This window comes from Schistocerca piceifrons, chromosome X (genome assembly GCF_021461385.2).
Source record: "Schistocerca piceifrons isolate TAMUIC-IGC-003096 chromosome X, iqSchPice1.1, whole genome shotgun sequence".
NCBI lineage: Eukaryota > Metazoa > Arthropoda > Insecta > Orthoptera > Acrididae > Schistocerca > Schistocerca piceifrons.
In genome coordinates, this window is record NC_060149.1 from 147761255 (window position 1) to 147787958 (window position 26704).

Sequence of the window (26704 nt, forward strand, 5' to 3'; positions counted from 1 at the left end):
CCACCATTATTATTACAATCTGTTGCTTTTTACTGCTACATGGATGCTCCGAGGTGCTATTAAATATCTTTTTAAAAGTTTTTTTTTAATTTTCTGTTCTATATTCCACTGCTAAAAAAAATTTCTATACTAATTTCCATCAAACAAATCGTAAACCGGCATACCTTCACTGTATTTCGCCATTGCACTTACATTAGACCATAAACCCTACGCCACACAAATCTGCGAACCGTTAAAATTATTTGTCGCAACGCTAAAATTGTTTACAGTACTGTCAGATACGAAAATCATTTACATTCGTTATAGCTGTATAAAATTAAATAGTCATCTGATAAGACTCTTTTAAAATGGTTTTGTGTGTTCGTTTTCCCTAAAGTAATGTATTAAAATTAACAGTACATGTCGCCATTAAAAATACAAAAACCACTCCTACACAGAAACACAATGCTAGTCCGTAACCACTGTTAGATTTCGTGACGATAAAACTGTCCGTTTTGTTAGTTAATTCGCACAGAACTCAAAACACGAATAAAATTGCATAAAAATCTTCTATTTCGTAAGCCTATCTGCTGATGGCGTTCTACGGATCGGAGCGTGGAATGTCAGATCCCTTAATCGGGCAGGTAGGTTAGAAAATTTAAAAAGGGAAATGGATAGGTTGAAGTTAGATATAGTGGGAATTAGTGAAGTTCGGTGGCAGGAGGAACAAGACTTCTGGTCAGGTGACTACAGGGTTATAAACACAAAATCAAATAGGGGTAATGCAGGAGTAGGTTTAATAATGAATAGGAAAATAGGAATGCGGGTAAGCTACTACAAACAGCACAGTGAACGCATTATTGTGGCCAAGATGGATACGAAGCCCACACCTACTACAGTAGTACAAGTTTATATGCCAACTAGCTCTGCAGATGACGAAGAAATTGAAGAAATGTATGATGAAATAAAAGAAATTATCCAGATTGTGAAGGGAGACGAAAATTTAATAGTCATGGGTGACTGGAATTCGAGTGTAGGAAAAGAGAGAGAAGGAAACATTGTAGGTGAATATGGATTGGCGGACAGAAATGAAAGAGGAAGCCGCCTGGTAGAATTTTGCACAGAGCACAACATAATCATAACTAACACTTGGTTTAAGAACAATGAAAGAAGGTTGTATACATGGAAGAACCCTGGAGATACTAAAAGGTATCAAATAGATTATATAATGGTAAGACAGAGATTTAGGAACCAGGTTTTAAATTGTAAGACATTTCCAGGGGCAGATGTGGACTCTGACCACAATCTATTGGTTATGACCTGTAGATTAAAACTGAAGAAACTGCAAAATGGTGGGAATTTAAGGAGATGGGACCTGAATAAACTGACTAAACCAGAGGCTGTACAGAGTTTCAGAGACAGCATAAGGGAACAATTGACAGGAATGGGGGAAATAAATACAGTAGAAGAAGAATGGGTAGCTTTGAGGGATGAAGTAGTGAAGGCAGCAGAGGATCAGGTAGGTAAAAAGACGAGGGCTAGTAGAAATCCTTGGGTAACAGAAGAAATATTGAATTTAATTGATGAAAGGAGAAAATATAAAAATGCAGTAAGTGAAACAGGCAAAAAGGAATACAAACGTCTCAAAAATGAGATCGACAGGAAGTGCAAAATGGCTAAGCAGGGATGGCTAGAGGACAAATGTAAGGATGTAGATGCTTATCTCACTAGGGGTAAGATAGATACCGCCTACAGGAAAATTAAAGAGACCTTTGGAGATAAGAGAACGACTTGTATGAATATCAAGAGCTCAGATGGAAACCCAGTTCTAAGCAAAGAAGGGAAAGCAGAAAGGTGGAAGGAGTATATAGAGGGTCTATACAAGGGCGATTTACTTGAGGACAATATTATGGAAATGGAAGAGGATGTAGATGAAGATGAAATGGGAGATACGATACTGCGTGAAGAGTTTGACAGAGCACTGAAAGACCTGAGTCGAAACAAGGCCCCCGGAGTAGACAATATTCCATTGGAACTACTGACGGCCTTGGGAGAGCCAGTCCTGACAAAGCTCTACCATCTGGTGAGCAGGATGTATGAGACAGGCGAAATAACCTCCGACTTCAAGAAGAATATAATAATTCCAATCCCAACGAAAGCAGGTGTTGACAGATGTGAAAATTACCGAACTATCAGCTTAATAAGTCACAGCTGCAAAATACTAACACGAATTCTTTACAGACGAATGGAAAAACTAGTAGAAGCCAATCTCGGGGAAGATCAGTTTGGATTCCGTAGAAACACTGGAACACGTGAGGCAATACTGACCTTACGACTTATCTTAGAAGAAAGATTAAGGAAAGGCAAATCTACGTTTCTAGCATTTGTAGACTTAGAGAAAGCTTTTGACAATGTTGACTGGAATACTCTCTTTCAAATTCTAAAGGTGGCCGGGGTAAAATACAGGGAGCGAAAGGCTATTTACAATTTGTACAGAAACCAGATGGCAGTTATAAGAGTCGAGGGACATGAAAGGGAAGCAGTGGTTGGGAAGGGAGTAAGACAGGGTTGTAGCCTGTCCCCGATGTTGTTCAATCTGTATATTGAGCAAGCAGTAAAGGAAACAAAAGAAAAATTCGGAGTAGGTATTAAAATTCATGGAGAAGAAGTAAAAACTTTGAGGTTCGCCGATGACATTGTAATTCTGTCAGAGACAGCAAAGGACTTGGAAGAGCAGATGAATGGAATGGACAGTGTCTTGAAAGGAGAATATAAGATGAACATCAACAAAAGCAAAACAAGGATAATGGAATGTAGTCTAATTAAGTCGGGTGATGCTGAGGGAATTAGATTAGGAAATGAGGCACTTAAAGTAGTAAAGGAGTTTTGCTATTTGGGGAGCAAAATAACTGATGATGGTCGAAGTAGAGAGGATATAAAATGTAGGCTGGCAATGGCAAGGAAAGCGTTTCTGAAGAAGAGAAATTTGTTAACATCTAGTATTGATTTAAGTGTCAGGAAGTCATTTCTGAAAGTATTCGTATGGAGTGTAGTCATGTATGGAAGTGAAACATGGACGATAAATAGTTTGGACAAGAAGAGAATAGAAGCTTTCGAAATGTGGTGCTACAGAAGAATGCTGAAGATTAGTAGCATGGAGAGCTGCATCAAACCAGTCTCAGGACTGAAGACCACAACAACAACATCTGCTGATTAGCATTTCTACTGGCTTCTTTATCAGATTTTCGTACATCTTTCTCTTCCAAGGTATCCATGATTTTACCCTTATCTTCTCTGTGTAAAATTTTTGATGTTTTGTTTATGTTTAGTGCGGAGTGGCTTTTTCTCTCAGATGCTTACTAAACATGGACTAAATATTTCCACTGTGTCTGAAGTGTTCTTTAAACCGTGTGTTAAAATTTCGCCCCGCTTGGCCAATGTAAAATTTACAGCAATCTCGGCAATTTACTTTGTAAATTCTGCATTGATTGAAAGGCAGCTCTTGATGCTTTTTGTGACGGATGATGTTATTCAGCGTGTGGTCGGTAAGGAAACCCATTAAATTCGTTAGTCATGCGAAACATTTGTGCAAGTATAAATGAAATCGTTCCGTCGTTTGACATCGCAGCCTATTTTATATTTCCTTTTTTTACTTCAGCAGCTAGCGTAGTTTCATTATTCCTTACTAACTGTTTCACTTTCAGCCTCTACTGGCACATTCCGTATTTGTAGCAATGGCTTCTAATATTCTTAGTTATTTTTATCAGTTTCGTCTTTTTGGATTGGAAGAATTCTTTTTTATGACCAGCAGGGTGATTATGTAAGATTTTCATGAAGAATTAACGACGAGTATGCAAGGCTGACGTCACGTAACTATAGCCTCCGTCACTCGATGAAGTTTGGCTCTCTGAAAAATGGCATGTCTAAGTATAACTTCAGATAATGCTGTTTTGTGACAGATATGTTTATGTGTGGGAACAATTGTCTGCCCTCACATAGCAAAAAACAGGTTTTAAACGTGACACACACTTAACCAAATCTATGTAAGTAATTCAACAACAAATTTAATATGAAAGCTTAATGATACTCACTTGTGTGTCCCACCTTTTTCCTGTTCTTTTTCTTTTTTGCTACTGTATTCGCAGACATTCGAAAAAGGTCAAAGGCTGAAACTGGCCAGTTATGTGATATATATACTGTAAACGGCGCAATAAAGGCATCTTGCATAATAAAACTGACTCCCCACGGTGGTTTTTAAAATGGTTTCATCATTTAGAAGTTACAATGAGGCTGTGGACCTATATATGAAAAAAAACTAGATATTGACAATGTTGTCGTGTGACGAATATACGTTTTATAGGACTGTTAATCTACGACAAATATATCTAACCGGTTTGGTTACAGGTCTGTCAGCTAATATCACGTTAGCACCAGAACAGAACAGTTTCTAACACAGACTACATTATCTACAGATGGTTCCAACAAACGTAGTCAGGCTTTCTTACAGTAATTAGACGTATTGACTTGTTGTGGCACATCTGCTTCCTACTTCACCTTGTTCTCCATTTTCGTAATTATTTTTAAAAAGTCGATTTTCTGTTAATGGTACGCCAAACACAGTGTGCAGGACTTCTCTTATCTTAACCATAGCAATAGCTTTCTTCCTTTTCGATTCCGGCAGTTGCATTTTGTTTTAAATGTCACCGTGACATTCTAAAAGTTCCACAAAGAGCGTTTAAAAGTCAGCTGTCATTTCGGGACGCGAACTAACAACGCATATGAAGTCCTTCCTGGAGCGAAATGTTGGACTCATCACTCGCCCTCTGTCACATATACATACAGGGCGACAATTATTGAACTATATGAAAAGAACGTAAATTAGCTACAAACTATGGGCGTGTACACACTTTTTTCAATATGTAAACATCACTGCAGATATTCAGATTTACGTTATGACATGTTCGATATACCTGCCGTCATTGGCGATGATGTGGCGCGGACGAATAGCGAAATTCTGCATAACCCGCTGAACTGTCGGAACATTCCGGAGAATATGGCGGCCAATCGAGGCCCATGCAGTGGCCTTTGGGTGCCCCAGGGCCAAAATGCGGTCCCCAAAGTGCTCCTCGAGGACATCAAACGCACTTCTGCTTCGATGGGATCTTACATGACCACATCATGTCAAAATCAGAGTCACTTTGGAAAATGGGGATGAAATTATCTTCCAAAACCGTCAGGTACCGTTCGGTAGTCCCCGTGCCATCAAGGAATATCGCAGTGGACATTGCACACCACAGAGTCACCCTTTGAGGATGAAGAGACTTCTCGATGGCGAAATGCGGATCCTCAGTCCCCCAAATGCGCCAATTTTGCTTATTGACGAACACATGCAAATGAAAGTGTGCTTCGTTGCTGAACCAAACCATACATGCGTATAGTAATTCCCGCCATGGCCCGCGGCCAGCAGTGCATTTTGAACATCCTAACGCAAACCGTTCAGAAATATGGCGATTTTATTTCACATAATTCAATAATTATCACCCTGTGAGAGCAGCAGGCCGTGTCGCGTCTCTGATTTCTGAATACACCGCTCCGTCAGCAGAGAAAGTTGTTATTGATACGAAACTGACGAGACGCGAATCACGAAACACGGCGTTTGTTTTCCGATCAGCCACGATTATTGGGACACGGCCCTACGTTATTGGTAATACCCCACGAAATACAGAAGTGAGACATAATTCACTTTACAATCACTTGGCAACGGCTAACTTCACGAAAAACTGTGACATTAACGAAAATTCGAAAAATTCGTTAGCAGACCCCTAACCCGCAAACACATGAGCGAAAACCCGAGTGTAAGGATTTGTTGTTGAAGCCTGGTCCGAGTTATTTTCTGACAGTTTCCGCTTAGGACAAGTGAGGTATTTTGAAAATTTTCTCAACTTTTTAAGTTGACGTAAAGGACAAATTTTGAAATTTCCTGCCAGAATTTGAATTTATCCTAATTTTACCGTAGCACAAGAGCGCTAGTTCTGCCGACTTCCGATTTTGCCTTCCATAGCACTAACAAGACTTACAGTGCTGGTGGGAGGGAGGGTAAAAATTTTGTAGAAATTGTAGACTGTCAAAATCAGGCCTCCTTCACTATTTATGTTCACTCATGCACGATGATTATTTTCCCGCGAGAAGACAGGATTTTTCAACAAGATAATACCGCATGTAATTTGTTTAATAGTGTCCGAAACTTAGATGGAATGATCGTGGCTTCACAGTACTTCTTATGCTCACAAATTTCAGGAATGAAAGAAAGAATATTGTAACTGTCCTCGACGACAAGCTCGTTACAGACAGGGCACACGCTCAGATTATGTAAGAAGAGGAAGGAAGACAGCCGCGTCCTTTCCAAAGGCAACTGCCTCACTTTTAATTACGGAAGCCACGGAAAACCTAAATCAGCGTGCAGCTAGCTTCATTGGGAACAAGGTATTTTGTTCTCTCTAATTGACAAACAGTGAAGAAGTCCACCAGACATTTCCTGTTATAGGAAATGGTTGGCAAAAAAGAAAATTATGTGTAAATGTAAGTGGACGTCTCCAAGACACCACAAGGAATGCTACATGCTTTCTGCTGTCCATTATCAAACTCTACAGGGAGGTATGCTGTATCTAATGAAGCGTCCATTTACATTCGCTGAAATATTGACAATTCGAGAAGCATTACTGCCTTTCAGTCAGTGATACATCACCTAATATCCATCCCCGTGAGTGATGACAACTTCTAAAGTCAGTTAAATACAATCAAAAAAAAGCACATCAGACATTTAGACTGCTGCCACAGTGGACTCCATAATACATTAAAAAACAAAAGAGGTCTCCTCCAATCTTTACCCTGTGTTCGACCCACGGTCTGAATACTTTAGTAATTGGTGAACAGTTACATATTTAGGAAAATTCTCCCTGAATGTGGCCACAAAGCTGAAATCCAGGAATTTTAAAGCATCAGTTTATGTGTAAAACACTGTTGGGCACTTCATGACGAATGATGAAGATAGCACATCAGCTTTGGGTAAGAGTGGAATATACAAAGTCATTTGTAACTGTGGCAAATTTTCTACAATGTGATTCAACTACCCCTACCGATGTCGTTTTATGTAACCCGCACTATGTCTGTGTCAGGAACGGTAGGTGGACAGACGAAAGCCACGTGATCGATACAAGATCCCTCTCTGAGCTTTGGGCGGCTGTTTGCAATCATGCTGTAAAAAAGACGAATGAGGATTGGCCACAAGTTACGCAGTATTTTTTGGACCAAGATATACCTTACTTCAGCCATACTTATCGCAGTGTCTCCAATCATACTTTGTGTAATTATCAATTTAGTCATACAGGTTTGGGATGTCTCTGTAAGTTTATTCCATTTATAGTACTTAATCTTTCGTAAACCGTTCAGAAACGTTGCCTTATGATAAATGTTTCTCCACCAGAAACGACGAAATTAACTGGAGATATCAAGATGGGAAGTGTTGGAGTAACAACTTTCCTGTATATGACCCAATGAAAAGATTAATATATGATTCACAATGTTAATGTGCTAAAGTAGGTTCATAAACAAAATTTGCACAATAAGTCTAAGATGTCGTCATATACTTCACCAGTTATTCTGCAACATTATGTCAATTTGCTTTACATCTCCAGAATAAACTGTCGAACAACATTGTTCTGTTTGTGGGGTTGCATAAAACGACATTGCTAAGCGCAGCTGAATCGCCCTGTGTATTTGCTGAGAGTGATTCAGTTTCCAGTTGCCCCTACAGAAATTGTCTGAAGTAGCCCAACAAATGTGTGAAGTCGCTATAAGGCAGACATTCCTTTACTGGCTTACTGTATGGTACTAATGTTCAGTACATCTTGCAAACGATTCTGAACACATTTGACAGGAGGTACAGTCTGTTCACAAAACATCAATTCTTTGAATCATTTCTCTCTGTTTGTCTACCATGTAACTGTGTTAATATGTTATGCCTAGTGACCAGATGTAACAGTGCTAAATTAATGCTTAAAACAACGTAACAGTAAAGTAAATAATGTATTAAATACCGAACTGACAGAGTATGTACTCTAGTCTATTCGCAATAGAAGCATACCCCTAGAAGTGTTGCATGGCACATATGACTAGGCGTTGTGGGTTGCATAAAACGACATCGGTAGGGGCAGCTGAGTCACTCTGTGTACGCCAGTTCGGCAGGGCAATAGCCACCTGCTCGAAGAACACCAAAGGGTATAGAAGTAGGAGACTTAGGAAAGGAGACTCTAGTTCTGCAGACAACCTGCTTAAAGAAGGCCACAGCTACAAGGCGCAATATTAAGTCTTACTTAAAATCCACAAAGAGAGGAAGATGAACTACCTGGAAAGTCAAGGCATATTCCAAGGAATGAGATTCCTATCTAATGACTTTATACGGAAAATACGTCAGCAATTACGGGAGAAATTGAATAAGGAGTGGACAATATCGCAAAGAAACAAAGGAAGGTCTTATGCTAGTATTCAGCCATAACTGGCGAGGAAACCGTGGTTTGAGAGGGTCAGAATGAGTAAACGGCACCAGAGCTCTATAAAAGAATGCGTTTATGTCATGGGTGTTACCTACCCATAGTCATCTCTAGAAAGTGAAAGTTAAAGGCTCCTCACTGCAGCAACGTAGTGAAGAAGAACCACATTTCAATAACGTAATATCACCGTGCACCAAGTAACGAACACAAAAAAGAAAATCATACCGCAAATTGAACCAGCTGAAGATTCCATTACCTCCAACCATTACTGTATTCTTATGTGCGCATGATATTAAGAAAAAAATGGTTCAAATGGCTCTGAGTATTATTGGACTTAACATCTGAGGTCATCAGTCCCCTAGAACTTAGAACTACTTAAACCTAACTAACCTAAGGACATCACACACATCCATGCCCGAGGCAGGATTCGAACCTGCGACCGTAGCGATCGCGCGCTTCCGGACTGAAGCGCCTAGAACCGCTCGGCCACCGCTGATATTAAGATCTATCAGATCATAGGAATCTACCTACTAGACTTAGACATCAATATTTAATTTCATTTTGTTTTGAATGTTTATATATGTAAACGTAACCGTGTATATATTTATATGTAAAATGTAAGTAAATTTCAAAAGTGCATCAAACGAAGATGTATAAATCATATATAGCTGGTGAATTTTTGGATACTACCTAAAACCAAACAAATAAATAACCTAAATGAAGAGGCTGGATCTCGAATTGAATCGCCGTCCTCCAGAATGGGGTTACACCTGGCTCAGTTGCTTGCAGGATTTTGCCAACGATTTTGTTCAATGAGGAGATACTTTGCCGTAGCTATGGAAGCAATGCAGACTATAGGTTTCAAGATAACTGTGAAGACCTACTTCCATCTGCACGAGTCACTTTCAACTTGTCTATGTGCTGTGTAAGGTGCAAATGCCATTACTCTGGGTATTAACAGAGGCTTATAACAATGCGAGTCGACAGTGTCAGCGTTGTTGAGGTTGCATCGTTTTTATTCCAGTCGATAGGGAGTTTCTTTTCTGTAAAGAGAGTGCTAATGCTATTCATAAGCAAAAGAATTAGAGACATCTATTCAGCTGTGAATAGCATTAAATTCGTCCTGATAAAGGCGCTGATGCATGATGACATGTCATCAGGAGATACAGAAAGCTGTTCCATGAGCCATTAATCGCCACCCACAAATTACAAAGATTTGTTGGAGATGGATTTAAGGCACGAAATTTCCCCCGGTGACGTCTCCAATGTGCTCACCAGGACTGAGGTCAGGAGCTTTCTTGGCCGCACATGTTCCATCGTGTCTGCAGAGAGTCTCTCAAAGCATTCTGACACATTTCTAGAGCCAGGAGTGCCCCAGGGAAGTGTGATAGGACCACTGTTATTTACTATACACATAAACTATCTGGCGGACAGGGTGGGCAGCAATCTGATGCTGAGGAACACGGGAAGGTGTTAAAGTTCAGTGACTGTAGGAGGATAGAAGATGACTTAGACAAAATTTCTAGTTGGTCTGATGAATGGGAGCTAACTATAAATGTAGGAAAATAATAAGTTAATTCGAATGAGTAGGAAAAACAAATCCGTTATGTTCGGATACAGCTTTAGTATGTCCTGCTTGACACACTCACTTCGTTTAAATAACTAGACGTAACATTGCAAAGCCATATGAGACGGAACTAGCATGTGAGGATTCTGGTACGGAAATCAGATGGTCGACTTCGGTTTATAGGGAAAATTTTGGAAAAGTGTGGTTCATCTGTATAGGAGACCGCATAAAGCACCTTAGTGCACCCTGTTCTTGAGTACTGCTCGAGTGTTTGGGATCCGTACCAGGATGTATTAAAGGAAGACATCGAAGCAGTTCAGAGGCGAGCTGCTAGATTTGTTACCGGTAGGTTCGAACAACCCGCAAGTGTTACGTAGATGCTTCGAGAACTCAAATGGGAATCCCCGGAGGGAAGGCGAAGTTCTTTTCTACGAACACTATTGAGAAAATTTAGAGAACTGGCATTTGAAGTTGACAACAGAATGATTCTACTGCCGACAACATACATTGCGCGTAAGGACCACGAAGATAAGATACGAGAAATTAGGGCTTAATAGGAGGCATACAGTCAGTCGTTTTTCCATCGCTCTATTTGAAGTGGAACAGGAAAACTAGTAGTAGTACAGGGTACCCTCCGCCACGCACCGTTGGGTGGCTTGCGGAGTATGTATGTAGACGTACTGGTTATCTGATACATTGTCTTGCTGAGAGTATAGCTTACTTCCAAACAAACAAAGGAATGCACATTATCAGGTAGTGGATTTCTGAATTGTTTGTCTAAGACGATAGAAGACATCAGGGACCCCGTTTCATTCTGTGTGATCCCTCGCATCAGAATACCTCCAGCACCTGGCCAAACTACCCCTGCTAGAAAGCAGGATGCATCGCTTCGTGTGGTTTTCAACACACTCATACCCTGCCATCGGTGTGTACTAATGTGTGCCTTATATGCAGGCGATTTTTTCATGTTTAGAGCGTACAATAGCGGTATTCCTGCGCCACGCTAGTTTCTGTATCTAATGAATTGCCATGAGTGGTTGTATACGTGTAGAGAAGTGGTTTCTGTACCCCAGTATGAGAAGGTAATTCTGGATGACGTGGCTACTCAACGATTATCGGTCTAACTTTCTGGCGTGTGATTTGAATCACTGTGGTCTGTCTATCCGCTGCTGTTGTCCGCAATAGTCGGCGACAAACCCTGTCACCTACGCGGTATTTCCCGTTCCATTAGGCTCTGGCAGCAATTGTTTCCTCCGAGTTGAGGTACTTTACTTGAGATAATTTACCTCTATATCTACGCTTCACAAACTACCTTACGGTGTGTGGCGGATGGTACACTCACCTTGCCGACTTTCTGTTGCAGTCGTGAATTGTGCGCAAAAGAACAGCTGATAGTAAGAGTTTGCGTGAGCTCGAATTTCTCTAAATTTATATTCATGTTCTTTTCGCGAAATAGAAGGTAGTAATACAGGGTGTTTATAAATGAATATCGAGGTATTAACGCTTTTGCCGGCCGGTGTGGCCGTGCGGTCATAGGCGCTTCAGTCTGGAACCGCGTGACCGCTACGGTCGCAGGTTCGAATCCTGCCTCGGGCATGGATGTGTGTGATGTCCTTAGATTAGTTAGGTTTAAGTAGTTTTAAGTTCTAGGGGACTGATCACCACAGATGTTACATCCCATAGTGCTCAGAGCCATTTGAACCATTTATTAACGGTTTATAATATTTATTCCATTAAACTTACAGTTATAAATGATATGTCAAATGAAAGAGCAACTCAAACAGTTTTACCAAGAACCTTATAAATGTTCACTGGCATAGCGAGGCACGCGATTGGTTGAGCTTCACTGTACCCAAGCGCAGGATAAGCCGCAAGGGGCCCAATGACAGGGCTTGCTTTGCATGGCCACCACGTTCACCCGACTTGAAGCCATGAGATTTTTTCCTTTAGGGCTTCATCAAGGATCGTGTGTACGTTCCTCCGCTACCAGAAGACCTCCCTGAATTAAGAAACCGGATTGAAGCAGCTGTTGCTACAATCGCTGAAGACACACTTATCAACGTTTGGGAAGAACTCGGCTATAGACTTGATGTGTGCCGTGGGACAAATGGTGCTCCCACTGAACATTTATAAGGTTCTTGGTAAAACTGTTTGAGTTGCTCTTTCATTTGACATATCACTTATAACTGTAAGTGTAATATAATAAATATTATAAAGCATTAAAACCCCGATATTCATTTATAAACATCCTGTATATTGGTTCTCTCTTCTAGAAAACTACGTTCATGGGATCTTAACACGAAATCGAAACTTGATGGTCAATGACTCTCTTGTAACGTTTACGTTTGGAGTTGGATAAGTACGCCCGTGACAGATTCGCGCTTACTAAACAACCCTGTGACAAAACGCGATGTTCTTCTATGGATCTTCTCTATTTCTTGTCTCAATTCTTTCTGGTAATGGTCCTAGAGTAATGAGAAACATTCAAGCAAAGGCAGAACGACGGTTTTGTAAGCTACCTCCTGTGTGGATGGACTGCTATCGCTGAGGTAGGAATGGGATGGCGAGGCTCGGCGATTTGAGCGCAGTGAGAATTCCTCGCGCTTTAAGTACTCAAGCAGTTCTCGCGAAGCGGCTTGTGTCGCTGCGCCGTAGCTGACTGAAACAACATGCGCCGGGGTTGTTCAAATGGTTGAAATGGCTCTGAGCACTATGGGACTTAACATCTGAGGTCATCAGTCCCCTAGAACTTAGAACTACTTAAACCTAAGTAACCTAAGGACATCACCGACATCCACGCCGAGGCAGGATTAGAACCTGCGACCGTAGCGGTTGCACAGCTCCAGACTGAAGTGCCTAGAACCGCTCGGCCACTGCGGCCGGCCCGAGGTTATTACTTGAAGTGAATACTCACACAAGACCGGAGCTGTCCACGGCGTGCCAAATTTCACTCGTGCAGCGTGTGCAGGCCCGGCCTGTCATTCGGCTTTCTTCGGTCCTCCTCGGAAGTTCCCGGAACAGCGCCACATTTCATTTAGGATCGCGGTGCGGCGTTTCGCGGTTGGCAAAACTCTATGATTTCGGCAGAATCGTGGTGTCAGAGCTGTTGACCCTTCGCTGTTTGTTTGTGGTATGAAGGACGTTTACAGATCCAGTAGCTGTTTGCACAAAAAGAGGCAGTCTACCGATCTGTCGTCACAATCCCTTAAAATGGATGGGAATGACAGAAGAGAGGGATGAGAATTCTTAATTCGCATAAGCGCTGGGCACTGCTTATCTGCTACGAAACGGTATTATACTACCATGCAAAAAGAATTAAAACTTTTACATGACAATGAAAGAGCAAAAAATTACAACGATCGACAGACAGGATTCATTGTTTTTTACATCAAGAAGCACTTGGAGCTAAATTTGCAAGCATGGAATACTTGAACAAACTGATGGTACGAGTAGTAAAATTTCTGAAGACGCACCCGTTCTTCTACTTTCAGTTGCAACAGGTTTCAATGGAAGCAATTACGGCAAAGTACGTTGGTTAAGTCAAGGGACACACCAGGAACGATTTTTCGATTTAAATCTCGCTATTGTCGAATTTATGAAGGAAAAAGGAGTGCAGGAACGAAAATTAGAACATCGGGAATGGATTGCAGACTTCGAATTTTGAGTGGACTTGCCCGTTCACTGCCCACAGTACGGCACTGCAAGGTAACGTCTACCTCATTTGATGGAGATGCATTTAAAAAGAAAACCTGATAAAGACAATCCAGTTTCCTAAGCTCACTGGCGTTAAAGAAAGCGCGAGGTTTGAAGAATTCATTGTGGCCTCGCAAAAATTACACCAACAGTTTTATAAAGGCTTTGAGGACACTGTCAGTTTTACATCTGTTTTCGTGTTACTTTGGAGACCGTTTTCCGTTTCAGTTGAAAGTGCCCCTGTGCATGTGCTGGTGTAAGTTTTAATTACAAACCTTTTTATGTGAAAACTGTCAAAGACGTCTACATTGCTTCTCTCAGGTAGATTTTCCAAATCTCCATAATGATGTTGCAAAAGTGCTACAATATTTCGAATGGTTCAAATGGCTCTAAGCATTGTGTGACTTAACATCTAAGGTCATCAGTCCCCTAGACTTATAACTACTTAAAGCTAACTAACCTAAGGATATCACACATATCCACGCCCGAGGCAGGATTCGAACCTGCGAGCGAAGCAGCAGCGCGGTTCCGGACTGAAGCTCTTAGAACCGCCCGGCCACAGCTGCCGGCTTCAAATGTTGTGATTGGAAAAGTTTGGCGTCGTTTTCTAGGTCGGGGGATTGCCATACGAGATCAGTCGACAGAAAGTGGTGTGCGCGTTACGTGCCTACGACGTCAATAATTATTCTCCATAATTCTTATAAGCATTCTGTTGTTACTGACAAGATGCCTACCATGGCAAAACGAAATAGAGAGATGTTTGATTGGCTTAAGCGTTGCAGCGTCAACATAAGTGATAATCTCGAAAAGTTTGATCGTGTACGTAAACTACTGTTCTTCAGATGCGAAATCGATGATTTGGTGAAACGATTTGAGAGTACAGCCAGTGGGCTGCCACCATATCACTGTCATTTAGACCCAACAGAACTGATATGGACCCAAATTAAAGTTTACATTGCTGCCAATAATTACGAATGAGATTTTCACTCTGCAGCGGAGTGTGCGCTGGAAAAATCTCCCAGGCTGTGGCTAACCCATGTCTCCGCAATATCCTTTCTTCCAGGAGTGCTAGTTCTGCAAGGTTCGCAGAAGAGCTTCTTGGAGTTTGGAAGACAGGAGACGAGGGAGGTACTGGCAGAATTGAAGCTCTGAGGACGGTTCGTGAGTCGTGCTTGGGTAGCTCAGTCGGTAGAGCACTTTCCCGCGAAAGGCAAAGATCCCGAGTTCGACTCTCGGTCCGGCACACAATATTTAAGAAAATTTTTCGCCTGTAGTCAAAGTACCCACCGCCTGAATTTTTAGAAAAGTCATCTCTCGATATAAGAATAAAGCCGTTAATAATACGCAGCGCATCTTGCAAAAAGCATGGACGAATGAAGCACTTTTAGGAATATCTGTAAAGGAAATTATCACATTATTAAGTAATGACGTTGTTAGCTCCGCTTCAAGTATCTGTGTAAGTGACTATAGTAGAGTAAATAGTAGTTGGTATGTGATAAATAAATAGAACGTTTTGTCAGAAAAGTAAAAACAGTTCGATCGAAAATCTAGGGACCTGTGTATTGTAATGAAACAGAACAGCTGACGATCTAGATTCCGACGTACGAGCAGAGAGTTATACTTCATACACTCCTGGAAATTGAAATAAGAACACCGTGAATTCATTGTCCCAGGAAGGGGAAACTTTATTGATACATTCCTGGGGTCAGATACATCACATGATCACACTGACAGAACCACAGGCACATAGACACAGGCAACAGAGCATGCACAATGTCGGCACTAGTACAGTGTATATCCACCTTTCGCAGCAATGCAGGCTGCTATTCTCCCATGGAGACGATCGTAGAGATGCTGGATGTAGTCCTGTGGAACGGCTTGCCATGCCATTTCCACCTAGCGCCTCAGTTGGACCAGCGTTCGTGCTGGACGTGCAGACCGCGTGGGACGACGCTTCATCCAGTCCCAAACATGCTCAATGGGGGACAGATCCGGAGATCCTGCTGGCCAGGGTAGTTGACTTACACCTTCTAGAGCACGTTGGGTGGCACGGGATACATGCGGACGTGCATTGTCCTGTTGGAACAGCAAGTTCCCTTGCCGGTCTAGGAATGGTAGAACGATGGGTTCGATGACGGTTTGGATGTACCGTGCACTATTCAGTGTCCCCTCGACGATCACCAGTGGTGTACGGCCAGTGTAGGAGATCGCTCCCCACACCATGATGCCGGTAGTTGGCCCTGTGTGCCTCGGTCGTATGCAGTCCTGATTGTGGCGCTCACCTGCACGGCGCCAAACACGCATACGACCATCATTGGCACCAAGGCAGAAGCGACTCTCATCGCTGAAGACGACACGTCTCCATTCGTCCCTCCATTCACGCCTGTCGCGACACCACTGGAGGCGGGCTGCACGATGTTGGGGCGTGAGCGGAAGACGGCCTAACGGTGTGTGGGACCGTAGCCCAGCTTCATGGAGACGGTTACGAATGGTCCTCGCCGATACCCCAGGAGCAACAGTGTCCCTAATTTGCTGGGAAGTGGCGGTGCGGTCCCCTACGGCACTGCGTAGGATCCTACGGTCTTGGCGTGCATCCGTGCGTCGCTGCGGTCCGGTCCCAGGTCGACGGGCACGTGCACCTTCCGCCGACCACTGGCGACAACATCGATGTACTGTGGAGACCTCACGTCCCACGTGTTGAGCAATTCGGCGGTACGCCCACCCGGCCTCCCGCATGCCCACTATACGCCCTCGCTCAAAGTCCGTCAACTGCACATACGGTTCACGTCCACGCTGTCGCGGCATGCTACCAGTGTTAAAGACTGCGATGGAGCTCCGTATGCCACGGCAAACTGGCTGGCACTGACGGCGGCGGTGCACAAATGCTGCGCAGCTAGCGCCATTCGACGGCCAACACCGCGGTTCCTGGTGTGTCCGCTGTGCCGTGCGTGTGATCATTGCTTGTACAGCCCTCTCGCAGTGTCCGGAGCAAGTATGGTGGGTCTGACACACCGGTGTCAATGTGTTCTTTTTTCCATTTCCAGGAGTGTATTTAGCCCTAGGTTACAGAGCCCTTGTAAATGTTACGACTGAAGTAGGGTGTAAAACCGGACATTTTGTACTTAATTTGGTATGTAACATACAATTGGAGATGTAATAATGATAATTAGCTAATACATCACTTATAAATTATGACTTCCTTTGAATAAAATGAGCCGCGCGGAGTGGCCGCACGGTGTGATGCGTCATGACACGGACCGCGTTGCCCCTCCTGCCGGAGCTTCGAGTCCTCCCTCGGGCATGGGTGTGTCTGTTGCTCTTAGCATAATTTAGTTTAAGTTAGTTTAAGTAGTGTGTGAGTCTAGGGACCGATGACCTAAGCAGTTTGGTCCCTTAGAAATTCACACACATTTGAACATTTGAATAAAATGTGGAGTAGGAATCTTTATGATGGTTAAGTAGATATGTAATATTTCCCCCCCTTTTAGTGTTCTAGAGTTAACTCAGATAACTCGTGTTAGAGATCTCTGACAGTGTTATGATTCATAGCACATGAATATGTGATGTATTCTAAAGATTTCGTCCGCATAGCGTGTTCACCTAAATTCAATAACAGAAAACATTTCCAAACTCGGTAAGTAGTCAGGAATGCATTTTCGTGAACTTCCTGTACATTGTCTTATTAACCTGTTACGAAACAGATTCGCTTTCTACGACTACACATTGACATCAGCTGTTTGCGACACATGAAAATTTGTGCCACACCGGCACTCGAACGTGGATTTCCCGCTCGTCGCGAGCGGCCGCCTTAGCCACTTCGGCTATCCGAGCACCGGCTCAAACTTCCATATTTCACATAGCCACAACCCTTAAGCTAGCACAATTCGTGATTCCAACACAGGGAGACAAATATTGCATTGCTTCCAGGGTTTCACAAGCTGCGACATGTCCTTAGGTTGGTTAGGTTTAAGTAGTTCTAAGTTCTAGGGGACTGATGACCTCAGATGTTGAGTCCCATAGTGCTCAGAGCCATTTGAACCATCTCGACCAACGCGAGCAGCTATGTCGCGATACGATAAACCGCAATCGCGATAGGCTACAATCCGACCTTTATCAAAGTCGGAAACGTGACGGTACGCATTTATCCTTCTTACACGAGGCATCACGACAACGTTTCACCAGGCAACGCCGGTCAACTGCTGTTTGTGAATGAGAAATCGGTTGAAAACTTTCCTCGTGTCAGCACGTTGTAGGTGTCGCCACCGGCGCCAACCTTGTGTGAATACTCTGAAAAGCTAATCATTTGCGTATCACGGCAACTTCTTCCTGTCAGTTATATTTCTCGTCTGTAGCACGTCATCTTCGTGGTGTAGCAGTTTTAATGGCCAGTAGTGCAACTCTGAACAGAGTACAGAGCGTCACATCGGAGGGTGGAATGTCTGTTAGGAGTGTGTGTGACTTTTGCAGGCACTCGCACCCGCAGTACGCGGGGCGGGACTTGGACCACCTCATGTACCTGCGGCAGTCGATCCTGAGCGCGATGCAGCGGTACGAGCGCCAGGGCAGCGGAGGCGGCGGCGGCGGCGGCGGCGCGGGGGCGGCGGGGCCGTCCGCTGGCGGCGCGGCGTCGGCGTCCGCGTGTTCGGCGGCGGCGGACGTGTCGCGCAGCCCGCGGCGCGGCGCGCTGTCGTCGTGCCCGCAGTCGCGCACGCACTCGCCGCCGCCCAGCGCGTCGCCGGCCGCCTGCCGCCTCGCCACGGCCGAGGAGGACATCGACACGCTCCTGTACGGCCAGCCGTGCAGCTACGTCACCATGATCGAGGACAAGTACCGCCGCTCCAGCGTCGCCAGGGTCAAGAAGCTCAGAGGTAGCTACCGGCCAGCTTCTACACTCTTCAATTTAATGCCGTATTGACTGTAAATCGACCTCCTCCTTCTTCTTTCACTCGTGCCGTGTCCCACGCTGACGCAGGGTCGGGATTGTTAGGAATGGCAAGGTTAGTACAAAGGGGTGGCCGGAGGCCCTTCCTGCCGCCACGCCGTACCCCCCCCCCCCCCCCCCCTCCACCCGGGACGGAATTAGTGTACCCCTGCTGTCTACGTCTAGTGCCCGGCCGGCCAAACAACACATGTGCGACAGCGACATCTGTTATTAGACTTGTGTCCTAAATGAACGGCGGCGGCTCCACTTCCCTGTGGTACGAGGGCTATCCACAAAGTACATTACGTTTTGGAATTAAAAATAAATAAAGTATTGGAATTTTTTTTTATTATACACTCCTGGAAATTGAAATAAGAACACCGTGAATTCATTGTCCCAAGAAGGGGAAACTTTATTGACACATTCCTGGGGTCAGATACATCACATGATCACACTGACAGAACCACAGGCACATAGACACAGGCAACAGAGCATGCACAATGTCGGCACTAGTACAGTGTATATCCACCTTTCGCAGCAATGCAGGCTGCTATTCTCCCATGGAGACGATCGTAGAGATGCTGGATGTAGTCCTGTGGAACGGCTTGCCATGCCATTTCCACCTGGCTCCTCAGTTGGACCAGCGTTCGTGCTGGACGTGCAGACCGCGTGAGACGACGCTTCATCCAGTCCCAAACATGCTCAATGGGGGACAGATCCGGAGATCTTGCTGGCCAGGGTAGTTGACTTACACCTTCTAGAGCACGTTGGGTGGCACGGGATACATGCGGACGTGCATTGTCCTGTTGGAACAGCAAGTTCCCTTGCCGGTCTAGGAATGGTAGAACCATGCGTTCGATGACGGTTTGGATGTACCGTGCACTATTCAGTTTCCCCTCGACGATCACCAGTGGTGTACGGCCAGTGTAGGAGATCGCTCCCCACACCATGATGCCGGGTGTTGGTCCTGTGTGCCTCGGTCGTATGCAGTCCTGATTGTGGCGCTCACCTGCACGGCGCCAAACACGCATACGACCATCATTGGCACCAAGGCAGAAGCGACTCTCATCGCTGAAGACGACACGTCTCCATTCGTCCCTCCATTCACGCCTGTCGCGACACCACTGGAGGCGGGCTGCACGATGTTGGGGCGTGAGCGGAAGACGGCCTAACGGTGTGCGGGACTGTAGCCCAGCTTCATGGAGACGGTTGCGAATGGTCCTCGCCGATACCCCAGGAGCAACAGTGTCCCTAATTTGCTGGGAAGTGGCGGTGCGGCCCCCTACGGCACTGCGTAGGATCCTACGGTCTTGGCGTGCAACCGTGCGTCGCTGCGGTCCGGTCCCAGGTCGACGGGCACGTGCACCTTCCGCCGACCACTGGCGACAACATCGATGTACTGTGGAGACCTCACGCCCCACGTGTTGAGCAATTCGGCGGTACGTCCACCCGGCCTCCCGCATGCCCACTATACGCCCTCGCTCAAAGTCCGTCAACTGCACATACGGTTCACGTCCACGCTGTCGCGGCATGCTACCAGTGTTAAAGACTGCGATGGAGCTCCGTATGCCACGGCAAACTGGCTGACACTGACGGCGGCGGTGCACAAATGCTGCGCAGCTAGCGCCATTCGACGGCCAACACCGCGGTTCCTGGTGTGTCCGCTGTGCCGTGCGTGTGATCATTGCTTGTACAGCCCTCTCGCAGTGTCCGGAGCAAGTATGGTGGGTCTGACACACCGGTGTCAATGTGTTCTTTTTTCCATTTCCAGGAGTGTATAAAGATGAAAGCCACACTTAAATACTACTTTTCTACATAGTTGCCATTTAAATTAAGGCACTTATCGTAGCGATGGACGAGCTTGGAAATTCCTTCGTCGTAAAATTCGGCCGCCTGCGCCTTCAACCACGTGGTTACCTCTTCTCGAAGCTGTGCGTCGTCATCAAAACGCTGCGCAGCCAACCACTTCTTCATTGCTGGGAATAAGTGGAAGTCGCTAGGTGGCAGGTCGGGACTGTACGGCGGATGAGGAAACAACTCCCACTTAAAAGATTCGAGAACTTCACGAGTGGCATTTGCCGTGTGGGCCCGGGCGTTGTCGTGAATCAGCAAGATCTTTGAGCCCAACTTTCCCCTGCGCTTGTTTTGTATTGCTCTTCTGAGGTTGTGCAGAGTTTGGCAATACCTTTGAGAGTTTATTGTAGTGCCTCTTTCCAGGAAATCCACAAAAATCACACAAGACAGTTGGCAAGGAAGGTGATGGCGACTGTCTTTTGGGATAGAAAAGGTGTGATCAAGGAATATCGCACCGATTATTCCGTGACCGTACATTGCACACCACACAGTCACCCGCTGAAAGTGAAAAGGCTTCTCGATCGCGAAATGAGAATTCGAAGTCCCCCAAACGTGCCAATTTTGCTTATTGCCGAATCCATCCAAATGAAAGTGGGCTTCATGGCTAAACCAAACCAACCATGAGCATACTAATTCCTATCATGCCCCGTCACCAACCGTGCAGTTTGAACTCCTAACGCAAACCGTTCAGAAGTAATGACGCTTTCATTTCATATGGTTCAATAATTGTCACCCTGTTATTGATATGGATGTTTTTGGGACATGTAGTCGAGCGAATGGATGGCCAATGGACGAAGGAAATTACTTGCTTGTTCGCACGATATGGTAAGAGCCAGAGGATGGCCTACTGAGAGATGAGCACACGGCATTACAGGCGCAATATCTAGCTTGTTACCGAACGAGGTGGTGCAGTGGTTAGCACACTGGACTTGTATTCGTGAGGACGATAGTTCAAACCCTCGTCCGGCCATCCAGATTTAGGTTTTCCGGTATTCCCATAAATCGCTCCAGGCAAATGCCGGGATGGTTGCTTTGAAAATGCACGGTCCATTTCCTTCCTTATCCTTGACACAATCCGAGCTTGTGCTCCTTGTCTAATGACCTCAGTGTCGACAGGACGGTAAACCCAATCTTCCTTCCTTCCTCCTACACTGGTTCCTCAGCACCATAAATAAATGTTTCATAATAAAGTTGTAAAATATATCCTCCTCGTTGAACTATTTTTTGGATTCAGATAGTCTAAGCAAATATACAGCAGAAGCCCGTATATGAAGCTAAATTTACGATTTTTCCTCGATATCGAAGTATGACATCGATAAACAGTGTACCTGGCAATCTTTACCCAATCTAATCAACACCTCTCAACAGCAATACACGTAATATCCTATATATCACGGCTCGTAAATAACTGGAACTTCTCTCCAAACTGTGGCGCTAAGTAGTCACCTCTGTATGCGTTTTTAATGTGACCGTGACGTATTGTTCATTAAATCCTCCTGCAGCGTTTTTGACATAACTCTTCAATGCCTTTCTTCAGTGTTGATTCACTGTTGTATAATACAGTCTTTGGTCAACTTCTCTGTGATTCGTACGTTGCACTATAATCTGCACACGTCTTCCTTTTACGATTGGGTGAGTTATCACAAAACGTTCTGTTATAAAAGGAAGAGTACCAGCCGACTGCCGATTATGGATCCATCCAGTCACAACGCTTGACAGTATAGTTTTCAATTACACTTATGAAGTGGCATGACGCAGTAATTCAGACATTCGATTCACATTTGGGAGACTCGAGGCTCAGTTCCCTGTCAGACCATTAAGATTTACGTTTCTTGTATTTTCCCAAAATTGCTTTACGCAAATGTTGGGATTTTGCGAGGTTCAGTACTCCGTCAGGCCATGCAGGTGTAGGTTTTTCGTAATTTCCCAAAATCATTTTAGGCAAATTTCGGATGGTTCCTTTAAAAAAATGGCATTTCCATTTTTATTCGACAGTTTTCCCCAATCCATGTTTGTGCTCCGTCTCTAATGACGTCATCTTCGACGGGATGTTAAACCCTAATTTTCATATTTAAGTCATCATCCGTAAAACAAGCACAAATTTGTTTACAGATTACTCTCACATAAGAGTAATGCATCTAACCGCGCCCTAAATGTACAAATGAAATGTCAAACGTAAGTTCAGGTTAGTGCAAACTTATTAAAGAGATATGTAACAGCTATTTCATTTAAGTGAGGTCGTTCGTAGATAATTCTAAAAACAGGAAATTAAAAAGCTAGATTGTAGCTAATCACAAGATATTCGTCTACGACATTAGTAAGGTGCGGAAAACTGGCATCAAATAATGATAACTTGTTCAGCAATGCGTGATGCGGCAACTTATTTCACATCATTTAGTTGATATATAAACTTTTTTAGTATAAAAGAGTTTCATTATGGCAAGAGTTCCATATATTACGTCGTTAACTTACGTTGGAATGCAACAGAAAACACTGGACGTATTGAACGAAGTCATTCACAATATTTTTCCATTAAAAGGACACGAACAAACGAAATTTGTTTTCCAGAGCTTTGGATTAACAATTTCCTCGAAATATATACAATTTTAATATATTTTTCGCGCTCACCAGCTTTCTGAAAATATTGACATTCAGGGATCGTAACAAATAACAAGTAACTAAACATATTTTTTCTTATGCGCTATACTGATTTCTCACTTTATACATTTTTGTTAATATTCTGTTCTTCCTTCAGCGTTACAGTAAATTATAGTAAATGCTTCGTGCTACGTATGTTTGAAACTAAATATTGACGAACTTTGTTGAGCGATAATAAACAATATTTTCTACCAACAACGGCAATTGGCAGTACGCAAAAAAAGAACTTCGCTGTCTAGTTACTACTTGTGACTTCTTTATATTCTGAGGTATTGATAAAATAAGTTTCTCTTAAACGAATGATGTAGGCCTACTATTATTAAAACCATTAGATCGATCTGAGGATGGATATTACCGCGTTAAAGCACATTTCGCAGAGAAGCGGTTCACAAAAATATTTAGAAAATATTTAAAATTTGTACTCATAATAATGTATAAAATCTGAGGTCGAAGTCGGTCAAAACAATGCAGTCCAAACATAACGTGTCGAGGTTTAAATTTATCTGTTCCACTCGATTTTTCCTTCACATTTACAACACTTCCGAAATACTTTTTCCTAAATCTTCTGTGCGGATATAAACATATACTCCATTTTTTGGAAGATAGTGAAATACCATTAAAATCACATCGATAATTTTTTATTTTTGTCCTTGTCTCTAAATCTCGATAGATAACAAGGTTGCTGTTATTAAATTTTCAGTAAAATAATCATCACTTCAAATACTGCCACCTGCTGGAAACAATGTTTCGATACTTGTACCAATGAAGAATTGAAAGGTGCAACGAAAACAGTGGTCCAGCTTAGACAACATACCCAAGTATCAAGAATTACAGCTATACAGTATTAGAGTACACTGTTCCAAAAATAACTTCATACCATTCATTACATACGTCGCGTCTTGTGAATGATGTCATACAGGTATCCAACTTTATCGACAATACTGCGTACGGCAAGAGCACACACACGCCATTAGTTCACAAAGTGTGTCACTTGACCTCCACTTCGGTATGAATGCTGTTTTTCAAGTCCAGAATAGTAGCAGGCCTATTAGCATGCACTTTAGATTTCAGGAACCTCCAGAGGAAAAAATCAAATGCCGATAAATCGGACGAACAGGGTGGCCAGTTGACATGACCAAACCGGGAAACAAGGTGCTCTGGAAACATTCTGCGTAAGGCTGTCATGGACTTTCTGGCTGTGCACCGGCCCGTTGGAAACGTAACGGTTGCATACGCCTTATTTGCCGCGTCACGAGTTGTTGTAACGTTACTTCTTTGCTGTTCTTAATCCATTTAAACGATTTAGGAGACAATATGAACAGCCCTCTTAAACCGTCTGTTGATAGTGGTGTTGTTTAACGTTCATTAAATTCACCATCAAAACGAATTACAAAATGATTCAGACAAGATATTTTCATGGTACGAAAATGTCCTCAACAATAAAAAGTGAGAGTTCCTCCACATGTGTACAAAGAAACCATCGTTAAATTTCGGTTATACAATAACTCACGTAAAATTAAAGGCCGTCGAGTCAACTAAATACCTAAGGATTATAAGCATGTACACCGTATATTCGAACCATCACACAGAAAATTTTGTGGAGAAGGCGAACCAAAGACGGCTTTTTACTTCGAAGTCTGCCTACAATAAGCTTATCCGTCCTATTCTGAAGCACTTGTACGCGCTATGGGATCCTTACCAGACTGGATTGACGCTTACATAGAAAAAGTTCGAAGAAGAGTAGCTCGTTTTAACTACCAAGAAGAAGAGATCATCACGGATATGATACGTCAGATGGGGTGACAGTGATTGAAACAACGGTGTTTCTCGTTGAGGCGACACTTTCTGATGAAATTACAATCACCAAGTTTGTCCTCCGAATGCCAAAACATCTTGTTGACTCCCGTTTACGCAGAGATACATGTCTAGCATAAGAAAATAAGAAAAATCAGAGCTCGCACTGAAAGAGTCTGATGTTCATTTTCCCACGTCCTACTCGTGAATGGAACGGTAGAGAAATTTAAAGTGGCTCTACAGTGGGGCGCGAAACTTGAGGTCGAAAGTAACTTTCGCGTGAGGTTTCACTTCCAAGTAGCACAGCGCAATAAAACTTTTACCATTCATCATCATCATCATTTAAGACTGATTATGCCTTTCAGCGTTCAGTCTGGAGCATGGAGGAACTGTATAAGGATACAGTTCCTCCATGATCCCCTATTCAGTGCTAACATTGGTGCCTCTTCTGATGTTAAACCTATTACTTCAAAATCATTCTTATCTTTGGAGTCCCTGGTTTGTCAGTTAGAGATGGGACTCCGTCACCTCCAAAGGTCCGAGGCATTTTGCTCTGATTGTTGCCAGCATCATATTTAAAGTACCAGGGAAGCAGGTTGCTAGCCTTACTTGCCCCGAGTCCCATTGGGTTTTACCCCTAACGGCTGAGGGACTAACCGGTGGATTTGGTAGTCTTTGCCGTATGAGCACAAAGGTGACCACGACTCAGAATATGTCCGAAATGCCCAGCCTTATTCCAAAGTAACTGGTATTCCGACTGTCGGGATCACTTACTTGGCCACTCATACGTTGCCCTTGGTTCATGAATTAGGACATGACTACAGGAACCCACACCATGAACCACACACTTTTACCATTCATAGAGAGAAATTCCACAATATAGTACAAGAGTTACCTGAAAGAAAAACGCAATGAAGCGAACAGAAATGACACTTTTGTTCAAAGACAATAATTGCACTGAAGTCACCGCAATTTATCACGGTCCCCTAGACATTATAAAAGGTGGGATATGGTTATTACATCTACATAAACATACATACATCGAAAGCCAAGTTGAAGGGCGTGGCCGAGAGTACCTTTTACCACAACTAGCATTTCATGTTCTAAAGTTACTCCTAGATATTTAACTGACGTGACTGTCTCAGCACTCCAATGATGCTGTATTCGAACAATATGAGACTTTTTCTTCTACTCATCTGCATTAACTCACATTTTTCTACGTTTAGAGCTAGCTGCCATTCATCACACCAACTAGAAATTTTGTCTAATTCATCCTGTATCCTCCTACAGGCAATCAAAGATGACATCTTCGCTTACACCACAGTATCATCAGCAAACAGCCGCAGACTGTTGCTCGCCCTGTTCGTCAGACCATTTATGTATACAGAAAATAACAGCGGTCCTATTCCCGGTGAGGTCAGGGATTTTCGCCTGCCTCGAGATGACTGGGTGTTTGTGTTGTCCTCCTCATTTCATCATCATTCATGAAAGTGGCGAGATTGGACTGAGCAAAGGTTGGGAATTTGTACGGGCGGTGATAACCGCGCAGTTGAGCGCACCACAAATAAACAAACATCATCATCTATTCCCGGGACACCTCTGACGATACCCTTATCTCTGATAATCACTTGCCGTCGGGTACAACACACTGGATTCTATTACTTAAGAAGTCTTCGAGCTACTCAGATG

At 43.6% G+C, this 26704-nt stretch overlaps 1 protein-coding gene across 1 annotated transcript in view; it reads left to right on the plus strand.

Moving 5' to 3' along the window:
• The window catches only part of LOC124722226, a 113328-nt gene that overhangs the window by 71956 nt on the left and 14668 nt on the right, over positions 1 to 26704 (plus strand). Inside the window, exons 3-4 of the mRNA XM_047247419.1 lie at positions 18256 to 18428; positions 18528 to 18656. Of these exons, the coding sequence (XP_047103375.1) occupies positions 18256 to 18428; positions 18528 to 18656 (302 nt within the window). The remainder of the gene's footprint in view (positions 1 to 18255; positions 18429 to 18527; positions 18657 to 26704) is intronic.